This window comes from Stegostoma tigrinum, chromosome 4, assembly GCF_030684315.1.
Source record: "Stegostoma tigrinum isolate sSteTig4 chromosome 4, sSteTig4.hap1, whole genome shotgun sequence".
Classification (NCBI taxonomy): Eukaryota; Metazoa; Chordata; class Chondrichthyes; order Orectolobiformes; family Stegostomatidae; genus Stegostoma; species Stegostoma tigrinum.
Window position 1 is genome coordinate 63,083,372 of NC_081357.1, and position 19,383 is coordinate 63,102,754.

The following is a 19,383-nucleotide window of genomic DNA, read 5'->3' on the forward strand; positions in this document are numbered from 1 at the left end:
AGATTTCATTAAAAAGATATCACTTTAATGCATGTTATCTATTGGCTTAAATTGTAGTGAACTGTCAGAAAAGCAGGCAAGCTACAATTAAAAATCAATAGCCACCAAGTCGTAAAGAGAAAAAAAAACTAATGCTGTGAATTAGAAGATTATCAAAAATACCTTTCACACTCATATCATTGTTTTCTCAGCAACTGAAGGTTTTAATGGTATACTTTATCTGGAACATTTGTTTAATTCAGCCTCCACAATTTTGGAGCCTGTATCTGATTCAAAGCTGTGCACACACACATACTTAGTATTGATCAAAATGATGGTCTTTCTTGTGAACTGCTACAACTCAAATTCAAAACACAATTTACTTTCTGGGTGTTGAGTTGCAGCTTTCTAGCTTTGCGTACATGCTGAACAAGACTGTCCTTAACTGCTGTATCCTGCGCCTCAACACTCACCTTAAATATTCCCAATACATCCAGAGTCCGATGTCCGTGCACAACTGGAGACAAGCTACTCCAAAACCTTCTTTCCCAACTGCTCAGGTAACATGCAGTTTTTTTTAATGAGAAACAGGGAAGCTATTATTGCCAAAAATACTTACCACATTGAAGTCAAGATTCTTTTCAACCCATTCCTTTGCTTCTTTGAATTCGTCATGCATTCCCATAATGTACAATGTGTCTAAGGCGTCCACTATTGTCGCTCCTCGAATAGTACCTAAATAGTAAAGAGAACTGATTTTAGCTTTCTCTCACATCTCTGGGATGAAGACAACTCACATTAACTGTTTCTGCTAAATGAGTTCTCCAAAATGAAAGTGTCTCAAAGAACATAAAAAATATCAATAAAGCCAACTTTGTAAACATCCAGGACAGAAATTAATTTGTCACTGAACAGGAGGAAAGTTGTTAGGGACAGAGATCTTTAACTGTGAACAGAACTTTATCATTAGGCCACTACAAACTATGTGAGAGCTATCATTTTGAAAATACTGACATTCATACATTATAAATTATGGGGTGCTTCACATTAGCTTTTGTAAAGACTATCAGAATGACAATTAATCTTCAACAGCTCAAAGCAAAAATGCACAATTATTGATTTCTTGTACTTTCCCAAATTTCCTTACCTGGCTGTTATAACTCATTTCCAAAATACAAAACAATTGAAACTTCAAGATTGTTTTACCTTGGTATGTACCTTGACACAGACTCAAAATTCTCAGTGCAACAAAATATTCACTTTATCTTCATAACGAGAATATTCTCCATCATGTTGTGTGGCTAATGCTTGTGTTACTAATGCTCAAAATGGGAGGCACTTCAACAGATCCAGCAAGTGTAAACTGGGTATCCATGAGACACTGAAAGACATCAGCAGCAGGCTTATATTCACCCACAATTTGTAGCCTCGTGGCTGCACTTTACCATTAGCATCAAACAGGGAGAGAAATGAAGGGTGAATGAATGAATAAATGAATGATTTATTGTCACACATATCTTGAAGATATAGTCAAAAGTATTTTATCACCACAATCCAGAACCATTTTCAGGTACAATAGGAGAAAAAGATATTACTTAAATAAGAAATAATAGTGTGAAGCTAGAAGGACACAGCAAGCCAGGCAGCTTCAGAGGAACAGGAAAGTTGACGTTTCAGGTCAGGAGCCTTCTTCAGAAATTTCTAATTCTGCACGGCCTGCTGCATTCCTCCAGCTTCACACTGTGTTATTTCTGACTCCAACATCAGCAGTTCTTGCTGTTTCTTATTTAAATGAGAGTTCATCCTCTACACTGCCGGAGGGCATGACAAGAGTAACACTAGCATACTTAAAAATGAGGTGTTAGCCTGGTTGAGCCACAACACATTCTTGAATACATGCATGTCAAACAGTGGAAGCAGCACACAATAGATAGGGATCAGTGACCTTCTCCACCAACATACAGCCCCCGCCCCCCAGATCAAAGATCTAAGTTCCACAACCCTGCCACATCCAATTGTGAATGGAGTTACACAAAAAAACTCACTAAATCCAAAGGCTCCAGAAATATCCAATTCCTCACAGATGGAGGAGCCTTGCACCCATGTACAAAAGGGTGAAATACTCAAATTCCACCTTCAGTCTGAAGTGCCAAGTGGATGATTTATCTCAGCGTACTACTCAGGTACCCCATCATTTATGGATATCAACTTTCAAAGAATTAGTTTCAGTCTATATAATATCAAGAAACAGATGAAGGCACTGGTCACTGCAAACTCTACAGGCCTGACAGCTTCTGGCAACAGTAATGAAGACATGTGCTCCAGAACTAACTGAGCCTCTAACCAAGCTGGCTGCACAGTTACAATGCTAGCATCTAACCAGGGGTCCGTTAGCTGGATTGCTAAATTTGTGGTGCAGTTGCACCAACAGCATAAGTTCAACTCCTGCGCCGGCTAAGGTCGTCAGGAAGACTTTTTCAACCCTTCCCCTCACCTGATGCAGGCTGACCCCCAAGTTACCTGTACCACCTGTTATCTCTGTGATAGTGAGAGTGTAGCCTATGGTCCTTTGGTGACTTTTCCTTCATTTTCATGCACGAGATGATTTGGAAAATTGCTCAAGTATGTCATGACATAAACAGCAATATAAAACACAACAAGGCAATTACCACACCATCAGATTATTCTTGTTCATCAAAGTGATGGACAAGGTCATCAAGAGTGCTATCAAGCAGCACTTGTAAAGGTGCAACTTGTTCACTGACGTTTGGTTTCATTTCTGCACACAGCACCTGAATTCATTATAGTCTTGATCTAAACATCAACAGAAGATATGCACTCCATACGTGGGGTGAGAATGATTACAATTGAAATCATGGCAGGATTTAACCATGTATAGCATCAAAGGAGCTCCAGCAACACCTTCGACAACAGGATTGTTTTTTTAGGGGTGGCAGCATTTTCTGCTGGTTGGAGTAATTCCTTGCAATATTTTTCAATTCCACTCTAGCCACAGGACAAGTGTCAGAGGACTGGAGACAGCCAACTTCGCACTGTTATTCAAAAAGGGAGCAAATAATAAGCCAGGAAGCTAAAAGCCAGTCAGTCTAACCTCAATGATGGGGAAACTATTGGAAGCAGTTCGAAGGAATGGAATTAACCTGCATTTGGAGGGTCAGGGATTAAATCAAGAAATGTCAGCATGGTTTTGCTCAGGGAAGGTCAGGTCTGACCAACTTGTTTAAATTTTTCCAAAAGTGGTGATGTGGAAATAGGGGTGATGCATTTGCTGTAGTCTATGTGGACTTCAACAATGTGTTTGATAAGGTCCACCATGGGAGACTGAAAGCGAAGAGAAGGACCTGCGGATCCAAAGAAATTTGGCAAATTGGATCCAGAACTGTCCGAATGACAGGAAGCAGAGGGTTGAGGCACGTTTTTATGACTGAATACCTATGTCCGTCAAGGTTCCACAGGGCTCAGCGCTGGGGTTCTTTCTGTTTAGGTATATATAAAAATTATTCAGACTCGAATGTTAGGAGGATTGATCAGTATGTTTGCGGACCTTTCCTGGGTTTGAGTGCTTTAGTTATGAAAAGAGATCGGATAGATTGGGATAGCAAGAACTGTAGACGCTAGAGTCAAAGATAGCAAAGTGTGGAGCTGGAGGATCACAGCAGGCCAGGCAGCATCAGAGGAGCAGGAAAGCTGACATTTTGGGTCTGGACTCTTCTTCAGAAAGTGGATAGATCAGAGTTACTTTCCTTGGAGCACAGGAACCTGAGGTAGGGCATCATTGAGATATATAAAATTATTAGGGGCATAGAAAGGGTGGAGGCAAGGAACTTTCTCCTCTGGTTGAGGGATCATTACCTTAAATGAATGCCCCCTTTCAAAGGGCAAGGGGTTTAAGAGGGAACGTGAGAAAGAACTTCTCACCCAGAGGGTGATCAGAAGCTGGAATCCTGTAATGACCAGAGAGGCAGAAATCCTCTGAATGCTTAATAAGTATTTCAATTTGTATTTGCGATGCCAAAGCATACAACGTTATAGGCCAAGTGCCAGACAATGGGTTTAGAATAGTTAAACGCTTGTTTTTGACTGGCATAGGCCTGATGTGCTGAAGGACTATTTTTTGTGCTGTAGAGCTCTCAGACTCTATGCCAAGACCATTTCTCCATCCTAAGGTCAGAAGTGAGAATGTTTGTGAACGACTACACAATGTTCAGCAGCATTCACAACTCCTCAGGTACTGAAGCAGCAAGACTTGAACAACATTCAGGCTACGGCTGATTAGTTAAACATCACATTTCATTTGATTTATTGTAGTCACATGTAGCAAAGCGTTGTTTTGCGAGCAGTACAGGCAGATCACAGCAAACAAGGACATACAGGTCATAGTTTCTTAGACTGAGCAAGGTACACAAGGTTATGACTGCACAGGTGGTATGTAAAGCAAAATATTTATTGGTAAGATCAACATTATCTGAAGTTAGAAGGAGTCCAATCAGCAGTCTAATAGCAGCAGGGAAAAAGCTGTTCTTGAACCTGTTGATGTACGTGTACAAGCTTCTGTATCTTCTGCCCAACAGAAGAGGTTGGAAGAGACATTACCAGGGTGGCTGGCAGTGTTTAATGATATTGGCAGCCTTTCCGCAGCACCAAGGAGTGTAAATGGAGTCCACAAATGACAGGGTTGCTTCTGTGATGGTCTGGGCTGTACACACAACCTTCTATAGTTTCTAACGGTCTTGTGCAGAGCTGTTGCTGTACCAGGGGCCATTATGCACCCGGACAGTATGCTTTCTATGGTGTATCTGTAAAAGTTGGTGAGGGTCCTTATGGACATGCTGAATTTCCTAAGCTACCTCAGGAAGAAGAGGCATTGTTATGTCCTCTTGGCCATTGCATCTACATGGGAAGTCCAGGACAGGTTGTCAGTTAACGTCACTCCTAGGAATTCGACAGTCGATATCTCAACCTCAGCTTCATTGATGTCGATGAGGGCAGTGTTCTCCTCCCTTCTTTATGAAGTCAATGTTCAGATCTTTTGTTTTGCCAACATTGAGGGAGAGGTGGCTATCATTGTACCACAACACAGAGCCCTCTATCGCCTTCCTCTATTCTGGTTCATCATTGTTGTCTGATATCCATCCTACCGCAGTGGTGACATCAGGAAACTTGTAGATGGTGCTCATTTGGAATTTGGCAACACAATCATGAGTGTACAGGGAGTACAGTAAAGGGGCTGAGAACGCATCCTTATGGGGCACCAGTGTTGAAGATTACAGTGGAGGAGGTGCTGTTGTCTATATTCACTGACTGCAGCCTGTGGGTCAGAAAGCTAAGGATTCAGTTGCAGAGGGCAGGACAGAGCACAGATCTAGGTCTCAGAGCTTTGAGATTAGTCTGGAGGGGATTACAGTGTTGAAGGCAGAGCTGCAGTTGAAGAACAGGAGCCTAATGTATGTGGCCTTGTTATCCAGATGGTTTGGGGATCAGTGCAGGGCTAAGGAAACGGGGTCCGCTGTGGACTCATTTCGTCGGTAGGTAAATTGCATGCGATTGAGTCAGGATGGGAGGCTAGAGTTGGTGTGGGACATGACCAGTCTCTCGAAGCACTTCATGATTATTGAGGTCAGAGCCAATGGGTGGTAGTCATTAAGGCATGTTGCATGTGCTTTCTTAGTTACGGGGTTGATGGTGGTCTTCTTGAAGCAGGTAGGAGCTTCAGACTGTAGGAGGGAGAGGTTGACGATATCTGTGAATACATCTGCCAGCTGATCCACACAGGATCTAAGTGTACGGCTGGAAACTCCATCTGGGCCCATCACTTTGCTCTGATTTACTCTCAGGAGGACTGATTTGATGTCTGCAGCGGTGACAGAGGGAACGAGTTCATCTGGGACTGTTGGGGCAGGAGACGCTGCACCACTGGAATTCTGCTTGAATCGAGCATAGAAAGCAATTGAGTGCTTCGAGCGAGAGGGTGTCTTTGCCCACTATCTTGCTCTTCTCCAATTCGTATCCAGTTATGTTGTACAGCATGCGGGTCATGCAACTAATCTCCAACAGGACAGAATCTAACCATTGCCCTTTGATGGTCTTTAGCAGTGCCATTGCCAAATCCTCCTCTAATAACATCCTGGGGATTGCCATTGACCAGAAACTGATCTGAACTAACCACACAATACTGTGGCTACATGAGTAGTTCAGAGACTAGGAATTCTGCCAGATACTCATCTTGTGCCTCCTTAATGCTGGTCTACCATCTACAGGCAAAAGACAGGAGTGGGATGGAAAACTTTTCACTTGCCTGGATGAGTACGGCTCCAAACACTTAAGGAAGCCATCCCATCGACACCATCCAGAGCAAATCAGCCTACTTGACTGGTACCAATGTACACTGGCAATGTGCACCACCTACAAAATGCACTGCACTAAGTCTAACGTTGGCTCCTTGGATAGTAAAGATCACAGAATGAAATGTACTATCTAGAAGGGCAAAGGCAGCAAATTCCTCTAAGTTATAATCATCCTGATTTTGAAGTAAATTGCCATTGTTCACAAGATGATTCACATGTGGTAAAACACATCCAGGTTCCCTGGAACTTGAACTTAGAATTTTTGGCCCACAAGTAGGGACACTGCCACTGAGACACAAACCCTCAACAAGTCAAAATCAGGGAATTTCCTTTCTAATAGCCCTATCGGTGTTATCACAATCCAGGGGCCGAAGTGGTTCAAAATGTCAGCTCACTACCAGCTTCCTGAGGGCAATTAGGGAGGGTAATAAATGTTGGCCCAGCCAGTTATCCCAAGTGACTTGAACAAATGTAAAAAAAACTGGTTCTGTTATGCATGAAGGTTACTTTTACTATAGAATTTAGAAGTCAATTTAACTGAAGTAACAACGCTTGGGTAGAACCTGTAATACTTTTTCAGTTGTAACTCTTAATTTACATAAATAGACACATAAATAGATGGACCTAATGGCATAGGTCCAGCATGATCTCCAACTGCAATTATTATTATTTGTTTAATCTCACCAAAATGCTTGTTTGTATTGCCGTTTCATAACCATTTTGTCCCCATCCAGTAAATCATTTAAATCATTGCACTGCCATCTTCAGTATCTTCATGATCTAAAATCATCAGCCAAATCGACCTTGTTACTATGCAGTGAATCATCAATTTCACTATCCATATTCTCAACCATTCACAAGAATTTTCGCTGCTAACGGAACATCAGAAGGACTCATTACTGCCAAAACATTGTATTCAATACTTCCACCCTATTGTTAAAAATATCAAGTGACTCTACAAATATGCCACCTTTGAAGTGCCACTTCAAAACTCCCACGTTTTTGTCTGCCAGCATCTAAAGCTGTACTCAGTGACCAGAGGACCTGATCAAATACACTTCCAAATATGGTCCATCCCCAACATCACAGTAGAGGTATTGTACATTCAGGTCCACTTATCTTGTTAGTAAGATCCACACCACACTCCAAGACACAGTCAATATTAACAGAACAGAAAGCCTGAGAATTCAGGTTCACGAGCTTGTGAAGGAAGCCATGCAGAATGTACTTTAGTCTATTTGAAACAACTTATTTTCATCAATAAAATGGTCAGCTTCACTTATAAATTGATATTTACAACGCTTTTGCTATTAATATGAAATTACACTAAGGTACTACTCTTTCCGAAAACTTAAATCACTATTATTTTCATTTTTGTTAAGCTCTTTCAACAAGATGGCATCCAATATAAAATTCTTAACAAGTAAGTGACAACTTTATTTGATACAGTGGTAGAAAGCAAGGGAACTTTAATTTTTCCAACAAAAAGTACAGTAGCCAGTGTTAGATTTATTTTTTTTAAATGAAGCACAAAATAAAGTAATTGGAAGACACTTTCTACTTACTGAAGGAGAACTGCTTTTACAACTAATTTTAAGCATCTGGTACAACTTTTAATGAATGAATTAATGATTTTAATGTCATGCATGTTTCAGTGAGAAGCTTTTCCAGATTGCCCTGATCTGATGCTATTTTTAAGTGGTTTTGAGAAGAAAAAGCAGTGGAAAGATATAACTTAAAGAGAGTTGATCAGTCCTGAGCCAGTTCACCATCAACAGCACCTGTGCTGCCATCCCTCCTCTACCTTCTCACCGGGGTCTACACCAGACTGTGGAAGTCACTCCTCTTAAGATGTCGTCTATCATAGCTGGGCTGATTCTCCTCTGCCATCTCGTTGCCACACCTGCTCCAGACTCAACCCACTACTGAATAAAAGAAAACAAGTCACATCAAAGAATATGGAGGGTTTTTTTTTAATTCTTAGAAGTTAAGGTGGTCTAAGATTACAAGTGATGCATTAAATAACACTCGGGTTGCTAAGAGGGATGGTTGCTCAAGTTAAAAATACCGCTGAAGGTGCAGAAAACTGTGAAGGATATCATATGACACATGAAAAACATTCAAACAAAAAAAATTTGAATGAGAGAACAGTAGTGTAAAATTACAAAAGACTTCAACTTCACTGTTCGTGTCTCCTGCAGACGGTACAGATTTGCAAACCAGGCGCTCAAAAATCAGCAAAGACTGATAGATATCAAGTACCCAAGTTGAACGTCCCAGCCTGCTGATGAAACATTATAATCAGCATCGTGCCTAACTACTGTAACAGGCAGTTGCGTTATATTGAAGCTGATGAATTTCTTTGGAATTAACTTGGACTCTTACTTAATAGAAGAATGGAATCAAAATATACTTCATCCTTGCTCATTTCTATTGGGTTCCAATGAAAGGCATTTGGAAATTGACATCTGAGATCAATTTATGATTGCTATGTGCAAGGGATGTAGAGCTCGTTGCCTGATCCAGCATGAATGGTCTATTTCTGATTGCTCTCAAGGACGTGGTCATGAGCTGCCCTGTTGATCCACTGTAACCTATTCAGCACACTTCAACCCTTAATGCTGTTAGGAAGGGAGTTTCAGAATTTTGACCCAGCAACACAAATACAGAAGTTTAAACATACATACCAAGATGTTCAAGAATAGCTCTCCCCAGCTGTTATCAGACTTCTGAATGGATGTCTCAAATTTTACATTTCATGTTGATCTCGTTCTTTGTGCGCCCTCTCTGCATCCTATTCCTCACTCTGTTGTTGCCGTTATGCACTTTGTACGGTATGTACTGCATGCATACAAGACTTCTCACTGTACCTAGGTTCATGTGACAATAAAAAATAAACTACACATTTCCAAGTCAGGATAATGAGTGGCTTGGAGGGGAAATTGCAAGTGACAGTGTTCCCATTGACCTGAAACCATTAGACTTCACTCCATAAGTGGTCATAGGTTTAGAAGATCCTGCTTAAGGGCCTGTGGTGAACTTGTATAGTATATCTTACAAAGAAACATAGAAAGTAGGAGCAGAAGTAGTTCAGTCGACCCATTGAGCCTGCTCACCATTCATACAAAATCACACACTTCCTTGCTCAAGTATGAACTGTTCACTGAGATTTCAGTAGTCTTGAGTCAGCATTGAGAATTGCCAGAACAACTCCTTCCCAACTGGATAGCACCATGCCAGCACCTGCTGATGGATCAGGACATTCCAGGTATGTTTTTATGGTTTAGTTTAGGACATTTGTCTATAAGGTACGATACCATGAGGTGACTATGTCAGGCTATCGCTTCTCCAAGGCATCAAATGTCAATGAGGATGAATTTAGAGGGTTGCCAAGGCGGAGTCTGTTCCAGTGACTTTATCAATGCTGGCTGGTCCATTTTTGACACGTTTTAAAAGTTACACACATTTCATAAGTCAGCCAAGAGTCAATGACTTAAGGACACAGAAGGACATTAGCAAACCAGATGGGTTACTAAATGACAATGACTTCATGACTGTTACATCATTAGACTGTGATAATGGGAACTGCAGATGTTGGAGAATCCAAGATAATAAAGTGTGAAGCTGGATGAACACAGCAGGCCAAGCAGCATCTCAGGAGCACAAAAGCTGACGTTTCTCTGAAGAAGGGTCTAGGCCCGAAACATCAGCTTTTGTGCTCCTGAGATGCTGCCTGGCCTGCTGTGCTCATCCAGCTTCACTCTTTATTACATCATTAGACAGTTACAGTTCCAGATTTTTAACATTCAAATTCCACCATCTGCCATAATGGATATGAGCTAGTGTCTCCATTGCACTACCTGGATCTCCGGAGTACTAGTCCAGTGACAATACACCATTGCCTTCCCCATTGGGCATACAATCACAACCTAGAAATCTCTTTCAAGGCTGATATGAGTGCTAGGGCAAATACTACAGTGGTCCTAGGAAGAAATCTCTTCTGTTTAAGACTAAATATACAGGTAAAGGAGTTAAAAACATCTTATTTGTATTAAACTGGACTCAACAATACTACAGAGACCCTGTGACCGAAAGGAAAAAAATGTTTAGTTTCATATCTTTACCATTCCTCACCATGACGGTGTAACATTCACCAATAAATGCAAATGGGAATAAAACTTGATCTATGGGAGGACGAGAAAGATAATTCAATTTCCAGTTTAATGGACTAACAAACCTCTCAAGCTTTACTCATGCAATATTTGAAATAATTGGAAACTCTGGATTGGATTGATTTCTTGTAAATCAGTTATAACTGTCCAGTATCCTCAAATGACAAATTTAAGCACATCATATCTCATTTTTAATTAATTAAAATAAGTTAACTGCTTATAAAAGCAATGGCAAGAAATGAATTTCATGAACAAGTTTATAGATACTGAATGTACAAGGAGCTTTCAAAAATATATTACTGATGTCACATTTAGTTTCATGATCGGTGATTAAATCTGAGAGTTTAACAATTATTATAAACCTCTGTTCTCTCATGGCAAATACGCACTAGTATCTATTCCAAGCCATCAATTCATATCCACATTTGAACTGTAGATTTAAAATAAAATAAAATGACAGGAAATAGCAACATATTATTTTTCCAAATTTTGGTTGCGGGCACAGTTTGTAAGGTTGATAGATACTGTCCACGCTCAACTACCCAGCGAATGTGTCGGGAGTGGATCAATACAAAGAAGTGCTTGCCAGACTACTTCATTGGGTATTTAAGTGTCAAAGTATTACAGGACTGGAATCACATATTGCTCAGTCAGGAGAAGGTTAGTAGGCTGTCTTTCCCAGTAGACCACGAGAACCAGTGGGATTTCAAGATTCTTTTCAAAAAAGACTGATGCCAGCTTTTTATTTAGTTTTAATTGCACGTCAACATTTGAAAATGTGGAACCTAAGAAAGTGAGTGACTTACTCATAGGTAGTTGTCTTGACACATTCAATTTAAATTAAGCAATTCTCGAATTCTAAGAATTCAACTCACTTGTACCATTTGGAATATGTATAGCCAACAGATCCAAATAACTTGTCAACAGGAGTGTAGAGTCACTCCTGCGATGCTATAGATTCAGACCTGTGGAAGGATCTGAGTCACCACTGCTCACACCAAGAAGAATAACTGATCTATTGGTATAAATCAAATTATTCTTTGTTTGCGCCCAGGGTTCAAAATTAACTTTTGTAAATGGAGAAAAAGAAGCAATTTTACAAGAAGAAATACAAACATTTTTATGATTTTTATGTTATCAAATCATCCTGAAGCACTACATATCCAATTATTTCCTTTTAGTCACACCAACGAAAATAGGAATGAGCATTCTTTCACAGACAAGTATATAATTTGCAGAAAGCTTTTTTCATTAATTCAAGCAGCACCAGAATCCTAGCTGCTCACATAACAATATACATGTAGCTGACACCACTATGGAAGAGCAGACAAAACCTCTGCATGACCTTAAGTAACTCTGAAAGAAGCACAAACCACTGTTCCAAAATTAGGAATCGAAGGCTTGGCTGTGTATGGCTTTTGATGAATGCTGATGGCTGCTTTGAGCTAAGTCTGAATTGCATGGGGATCTTCAGCAAATCCAGCTACAACATATTGAGACAGCTCAACCCACCAGTTATGGCAACAAGGCACATCCAACATGAATGCCTTGCCAGACCTCTTGATTTTGTTTTTAAAAAGTAGTGCTCCTCAAATTTGCCGTGTTTGCACAAGATGCAGAGATCCAGTTGTATTTTTTTTAAAAAGTAACATAAAATGCTAAGAACTATAATAAATGATATATATTAAGAAACAGAGTGCAACATCAAAAACACAAATTATGCCATACTTGAACTACTGAGATTGAAATGACACTGGAGCACGATGCTGGTATTAAGTAGTCGGCTTTCTGGGTTATTTCCTTCCACCTGCAGAAAACAGGTTGATATTGAGCAGAGATTAGTTGAGCAGGGAAAGGCAAAACATGGAAGTTAATGCAAGTCATTGCCAAAACAATTATGCTGAAGTGAGCAGATTTCTTCATGGAGATCATAATGATGAGACATTGATTTGTGATTTCAAAGATTACACTAGGACCCCAAGATGGACCTGCCATCCTGATGTAAAACAGCTGCTGAGAAGTTGTCCTGCACTTACATAATATTAAATAACTGCTTCAAGAACAGCTCCAATTTTTTTTAAAATTCTAGAATGGTTTATTCCAGATACAATGTAGGGTCACTATATTTTTAGACACATTCACCACAGGAATATGAAATATGGTAAACTTCAGTAACACCAGACAACCGAACAGAGCTGTTCTAAATACTCTGAGCATCAGGATGACTATAATTTGGAATTTGATTAATGGCTACCAGAGCACTCAGAGGTCTAAATCGAGAACTATACAACCCTAAATGGGAGAATATAAAGAGAACCCAGCAAAAAAATGTAATCCGATTGGAAGTGTGTGCAGGAAATCAGGACTCCAGAAAAAGAAACAAAAGAAAATTGAGACAAAGGCTATTTTGTATTTCAGGTTTGACCTGCTACACAAATACACTGTGCGAACCTCCAAAGCTCTCCACCCATGACTTATATCCCATTCAACCTTCTGAAGTGGATGCAAAAAAGTGGTCTTCAAGTATCCTACTTAAGAACGATCCCTCACAACCTCGAAAACAGACAATATGATTGTTTATGATACATAAATCATGGAATTTTATATTAGAACTGTAACTATACTTGAAAATTAGGTGACCAAAGCTCTTTAAACATTCCAATGTTGTGAAAGGCATGATATGAATACAAACTCAATGTTTCAGGTTCTCAGGAGGATCTTTTTATTCAGCAATACTTTGCTCATTATGTATTAAAAAAAAACTATTGAAAACAGCCATCACCACAAGAAAAAAGCCATGGGAAAAATTAAGAGATATTTTTCAAGTTGGCCAATCTGCTCAGCAGCCTATTCAGCTACTTACTTTGTCAATTAAGGGCATCTAGCCACTGCTTGCATTTTACTGGTGGTGGCAAAGGTACCCACACAGGGAGATACCGGACTGCCTCTCAGTGGAGCTAGCTAAGGTGGACAGAATTAGAGAAATGCAGATATTTCTGACAGTTGGATGAGATTACAAAAACAGAAAGGAATGAAGACATGGCAGGATTTTGAGAATGAAAGAAAACATTAAAATCACAGCATTGCTTAATGGCGAGTTCAACTCTGGTGGGTCGACTGTCTTTTTTTGCGGGTGCTGCCTGCCCTGGTTTATAGAGACTCTACAGTGCGGAAACAGGCCATTCAGCTCATCAAGTTTACACTGACCCTCTGAAGAGCATCCCATCCAGACCCAGTGCCCATAAACTATCCCTGTAACCCTGTTTTTCCCATGGCTAATCCATGTACCCTGCACATCCCTGGACACTACAGACAATTTAGCACAGCAAATCCATCTAACCTGCACATCTTTGGACTGTGGGAGGAAACCAGAGCACCTGGAAGGAACCAACACAGACACAGGGAGAATGTGCAGACTCCACACAGAGAGTCGCCCAAAGATGGAATCAAACCAGTGTCTCAGGTGCTATGAGGCAGCAGTGCTAACCGCATTCTAGCATTTTCCATTCTTATTTACTCCATTCTGGAATTCCTCCAGCTGCAAGAATAACTTGTAACAGTGCAGTTTTCTTAACCAAAACCTGTGTTTCAGGAAAGAAACTGCATTGGATAGGAATGTTTTCCTTAGAATCGAGTGTTTTCTTTTGAAAAGAGGTTTGGTGGCACAATTCAACATCATGATCAGTTTTGATAAAGTATACAGAAAATCCTTCCAGTGACAGAAAGATTAGGATTCAGGAGAGACGGATTTAAGATCATTGGAAAAAGCAGAGGAGATGTTGTCTTAAAAAAAAGGAATTGGCACACACTGTCTGAAAGCCTGGTGAAAAGAGACACAATGGTAACACAAAAAAGAGAGAATTAGGCACGTAGGTGAAAGGAAATAAAAATATAGTACTCCAGGGCAAGAGCAGAGAAGTGCAATCAATTGTATATCAAACAACAGGAATGAAGGACCAAATGGCGCTATTCTCTGCTGTATCATTCTCTTATTCAGTGTTGAGTAAGTGTTGTTCAAAACTTGAAACTTTGGTACGAGCAAACATGAGATTATTTTTCAGTGCATTATACATAAATCACTGGCTAAGAGTTCTATTCACAAAACTGAGACACTTGGTCAAGGACTGGCATTGCAAACAAAATCTCTGTCTCAGAATAGCAAAGGTGTCCTTTAGTGTCCATTGCTAACAACATTCTTGCTGCTTGACAGAATCATCAACAAAGGTATTTTTCCTTGGGTGGCATTGCAATGTCTTGATAAACTGAACACTGAAAATTGGTCACATGTGTAATTATCATGGAAACATTCATGGGTCTCTGATCTGCCATTTGTTTCTAGCACAGCAAGTAAAGCAGATTATCTGACTACCAAATACTCCAAGTGGATTTGATGGAATTTTTTTTTAATCTATTCTGGATGCAATTACAAGATTGAATCAAAAGCTTTCAAAGGATTAAGAATTCAATTTTGTCTGCTTTGCTCAAATGGAATGTTACTTTTACACTGTTCCAAAGGTGGCATTATCGGTAATATACCTCCAGAAGGGAAGCTGATGCAATATTTGCTTCTCTTGCAGATAATGACGGCAAACAAATTAAAGCTATATAGTGGAGATTAGAAACCACCTCTTCAACAGGACCAAGTTACTTTCTCTTATTAACCCTCCACAACCTCAGACTTTAATAAATCAAATAAAGCAATATGCAGATATGTATGAGGACACAACAGTTATAGCTTGAGAAACACTATTAAAAAATATTAAAATTAACAAGGATCTAAAGAGAAGTAGTGAATTTTGTCAGGAAACTTATCCTGAGTAAGTGTTCCTAATTGAAAAAACAAACTGAGCAACTGTTGATATGTGTCTTCGTTGAATTATGGAAAGTAATACTGTTTATACTTGCATACGACCTCACGGATAAAATAAACACCAAAATATAGGAAAAACGTTGAAGGCATTGTGTATGCAACCAGGAAGAGTTAGCACATAAATTGTTATGCACAAGCCCTGCATAAAATTTTGCGTGACATATATTTCCTGTGATGCAGATTGTAGAGCAGAGATAGCAGCTCCAAAAAATGAATTAAGGTGACTTTTCTACTTCGAGAAACCAGTTATTACCATCAGCTAAGTATTTTGTGGTATTGTGTAATTTTGAAGATGCTGTACAACTGCATGCTATTGTCAACAGATTTTGGCACTGTTGACGATTCCATTTTCCTCCTTTGCCATCTAGCTAGATGGGACTGCTCACACCTAGTTCAATTCTTATATAATCATAATGTCATTTACAATGTTTTCTTCCTGCTCTCATGCTGTTTCAATTGCTGTGTCCTTTTCCAACCCTCAAACCTCCCCCATCCCCATGGAATACATATCTTTCTACATAAACATCAATACTAAAAGTTAAAGCTCAAAACCTGTACTAATGTAGTTTGCCATTATCCTAACAATCTTCCTTATAGCTTGTGATTGAGTTTAACAATTTAGTGCCTATTTGGTTCCATTATCGTTGCAAGAACCATTTTTACAAGCGAACTGAGGCTGCCCAGTGTAATTTCATATTAGAACCTTTATGCTGGGCATGATTCATGACAAGTTTCCAGGCAAGGGCAGCACACAATCCAAATGGATTTTCGTTTCAAAGATGATGTTGATTACTGAAATAATTATAGACATTAGACAGATTTAAAAACAGATTTTGTTAAAATACTCTTTGTGGCACATAAACAAAAAATCAGTTTTGATTTTTTTTGCATTAGACCCTTTTTTAATATCTAGGATTATTTGCAGAGCTGCACAACTAATAAATCTTCAGGATTAAACTTTAAATACTGCGTGGTCTCATTTTTAAAAACATAGATTTCAAGATCATAGATAAGGTTGGTGAAGCATAGCATGTCTAAGAACTATCCCGGTGGCTATTTTTCTTTCATTTAAAATTTACTAAAGGATAGCAATGGCTCATGGGATTACAATCTGAGCTGTAGTTCCTATGTTACCCTGCCATCAAACTGAAGGTAGAAAGTCATACTGTTCCCTCTCACGCTTCCTATTCCACCAAAAAAAAACTCCTACTCACACCCTCCTGTAGGCTGCATAAACCACACAATACGTCCCAGGTATTATATATCTTGGTAGTTTTAAAACTCCTATTATTATCTCTTCTTCATGAAACAAGCACATTTAAAAATAAAATTTGAATTATTTGGTCACAATAGTAAAAGAGTATAAAATTAACTATGTCATTACAGTGACTTGCTTGGGCAGCTAATTCAAAATGTGCCAGAACATATTGAACCTCCTGATGTCCCCAGCCTCTTCAAAGAGCACCACTGGCTGACTGTTAAAGCATTCCGATTGATATAGCAGCTCAAAAACACACACACACGCGCACACAATATTTCTTTCTACAACACACTTTATACTCTGCAAATTAACAACTTCCACATCTCTCAATTATGCAACTCCCAGTAACAAAAGCAACATGTTTTTGCATCCCAGTAAATTACTCAAATGATTAAGTCGCAGATTTTAACCTTCCATTGAAAATCTGGACGACACTCCAATGTTTAAGGATGGGCCAGGGAAGATGTGACTTGCACACAAGTAAAATATGAAGAACATTTTGAATTGTGACTGTGGTCAGAAATTGAAATTCTGATCTGACAGAGTCATTACTGATGGCATCACAACTGCTTACACTGTTATCTGAAGCAGTTTAATAGATTCTTAACCCTGACATCACACTATAGCTGCTTTCCAGTCATATATTAAAAAAAGTGAATTCTGTGCACAAGCTACCCTAGCTGTCTATTGAAATCCTTAAGTAACAGCTCTCTTTATCAGTTATATCAGAAGACATTAGCAAGACCATCAACATTCTCGAATATTCCAGAGATAATTCTGCCAAACTGATGGACTAAAAATTGGGAACAACTGCCAAATTATAAAGGGGAATTCAAATGAACGTTAGTGTTTGAAGAATTTACAACATATACTTTAAAAATGTTCAAACCAGAAAGATAAATAGCAAGAGAGATCCAGGCAGTTTACAGGCAGATATTGATAAATTAAGTGGGTAAAAATTTGGCAAATGGACTATTACGTGCAAAAACGTGAAGCTGTTCATTTGGACGGGAGAAAAAAAGTTTAATTTAAACGGAGAAAAACTGCAGAAAACTGCAACACAAAAGGGACTTAGGGGTAGTTGTACATGAAACACAGAAAACTTGCACAACGGTGCAGCAGATAATCATGAAGGCATCAATTGAATGTTAGTCCTTATTTTAAGGGAGTTGGAGTACATGGGTAAGGAAATCCTACTGCAACTGTACAAGATGCTGCTAAGACCACATCTGGAGAATTGTCAGCAGTTTTGATCCTCATATTCCATCAACTATTCAGAATAAATGACCCATCTCTATTTATGAATTTGTTGTTAAAATATTCTATGAACATTTTAAGAAATGAATTGTGGAAGTCACAAGGTCAAAAAGGATTGAGTAACAGTTACAATAGTGGTGATGCAGAACACTGGAGGTGGAATGAACAGTTCTTGTTTGTACAATATGGGCTTGACGTTTGGCTGAGAATTAATGACAACTGTCAGGAGTCTGCCCAGAGAGGCAAATCCCACTATACTGCCTCATATTTTACACAATTAACATTGGCAGATGTGCTTCACAGAAGCATCTAGAAATAAGTAAGCTGCCCGATGAAGACGACATTTCAACCTGATTGAAATTACTCCGATTACAAATGTAAAAGCTTGGCATTTACTAGTTTACATTTCTCAAATTCTATTAACCTGTTTGATGCACTTCTTTAAAAGCAAAAGGCTGCTACAGAAAAGAAAGAGGACAATTTGATACTTCCCACAGATAACTCTCCACCTTCAGATTTTACTGAATTGAACAAAACTACCTTGTAACATCCAGAAAACAAATTGCATGTGCAGTCAATGCTCATCCAATAAACTTGTTACAATTGAATTTTTCCCAATAGAGAGAAGCTGGATCTCAGATGAGATCAAAAGTCAATTATATCCATTAATAAAGGAAAGTCAGATATTGGTTAAGCTGTTCAAGCTGTTGGATGAAGTTACTGCTAAACACAACCCAAAAATCCCCTTACTACGCATTACACCAAGAAGGGACAAAATCATTTCTGTTTCATGGTCCTGGCCAGATTAAAAAAATACAACTTCTCTATAATACCCATTATTTCTACAATGACTGTATTTCTACAAAGACTGTATTTGTTCAATCCAATTTGTATTGTCACAACGTAGATATACTTGTTTTAACACAGTAATAGCAACAAGTGTAATAAAACACAAAGGAGGTGTTCCTCAAAGCACTAACCAGGTTTGTATTTGGGTATCTCAATGTAGAGGAGCCATCATTCTGAATAGGAAATATGTCGATTAAACTGAGGGAAGTGCAAGTAAATCATAGTTTGTGTTCAACATCCACCATTTCCACAATCTCTGACACGTAGGAACAGTGCACATTTTCTCTGTTTTTTCTCTTTAGCATTTTATCAAGACATGTTCCCTCTCTAACACCCTCATCGACTCCTCAGTTACCTCCTACCTCCTCTTCCTTCCCCATGGCATTTTCCATGCAAATGAGGAGATCCAAAACTTGTCCTTACACCTTTTCCATTCTCACGCATAAGGCCCCAAACCGTCCTTTCAAGTGAAAGTGATTACAGGTGCTGTAACGTGTGTTTCCTTAATACAAGTTGGCTGGAAAGTGATTGAAGAATAGCAGACCCTGTTTGGATAATGCAGACTTTCTGCTGTACAAGCATGGCAATTTCCCTATAAAGCTATTTTCTATAGAGCAAGGTCACACAGGA

At 39.2% G+C, this 19,383-nt stretch overlaps 1 protein-coding gene across 4 annotated transcripts in view; it reads right to left on the reverse strand.

Moving 5' to 3' along the window:
• The window catches only part of man1a1 (mannosidase, alpha, class 1A, member 1), a 422,282-nt gene that overhangs the window by 254,393 nt on the left and 148,506 nt on the right, over nt 1–19,383 (reverse strand). For all 4 annotated transcript variants that reach the window (XM_048531606.2, XM_059645384.1, XM_059645383.1 and 1 more), the window contains one exon: nt 599–714. In XM_048531606.2, coding sequence (XP_048387563.1) covers nt 599–714 — 116 coding nt within the window. The remainder of the gene's footprint in view (nt 1–598; nt 715–19,383) is intronic.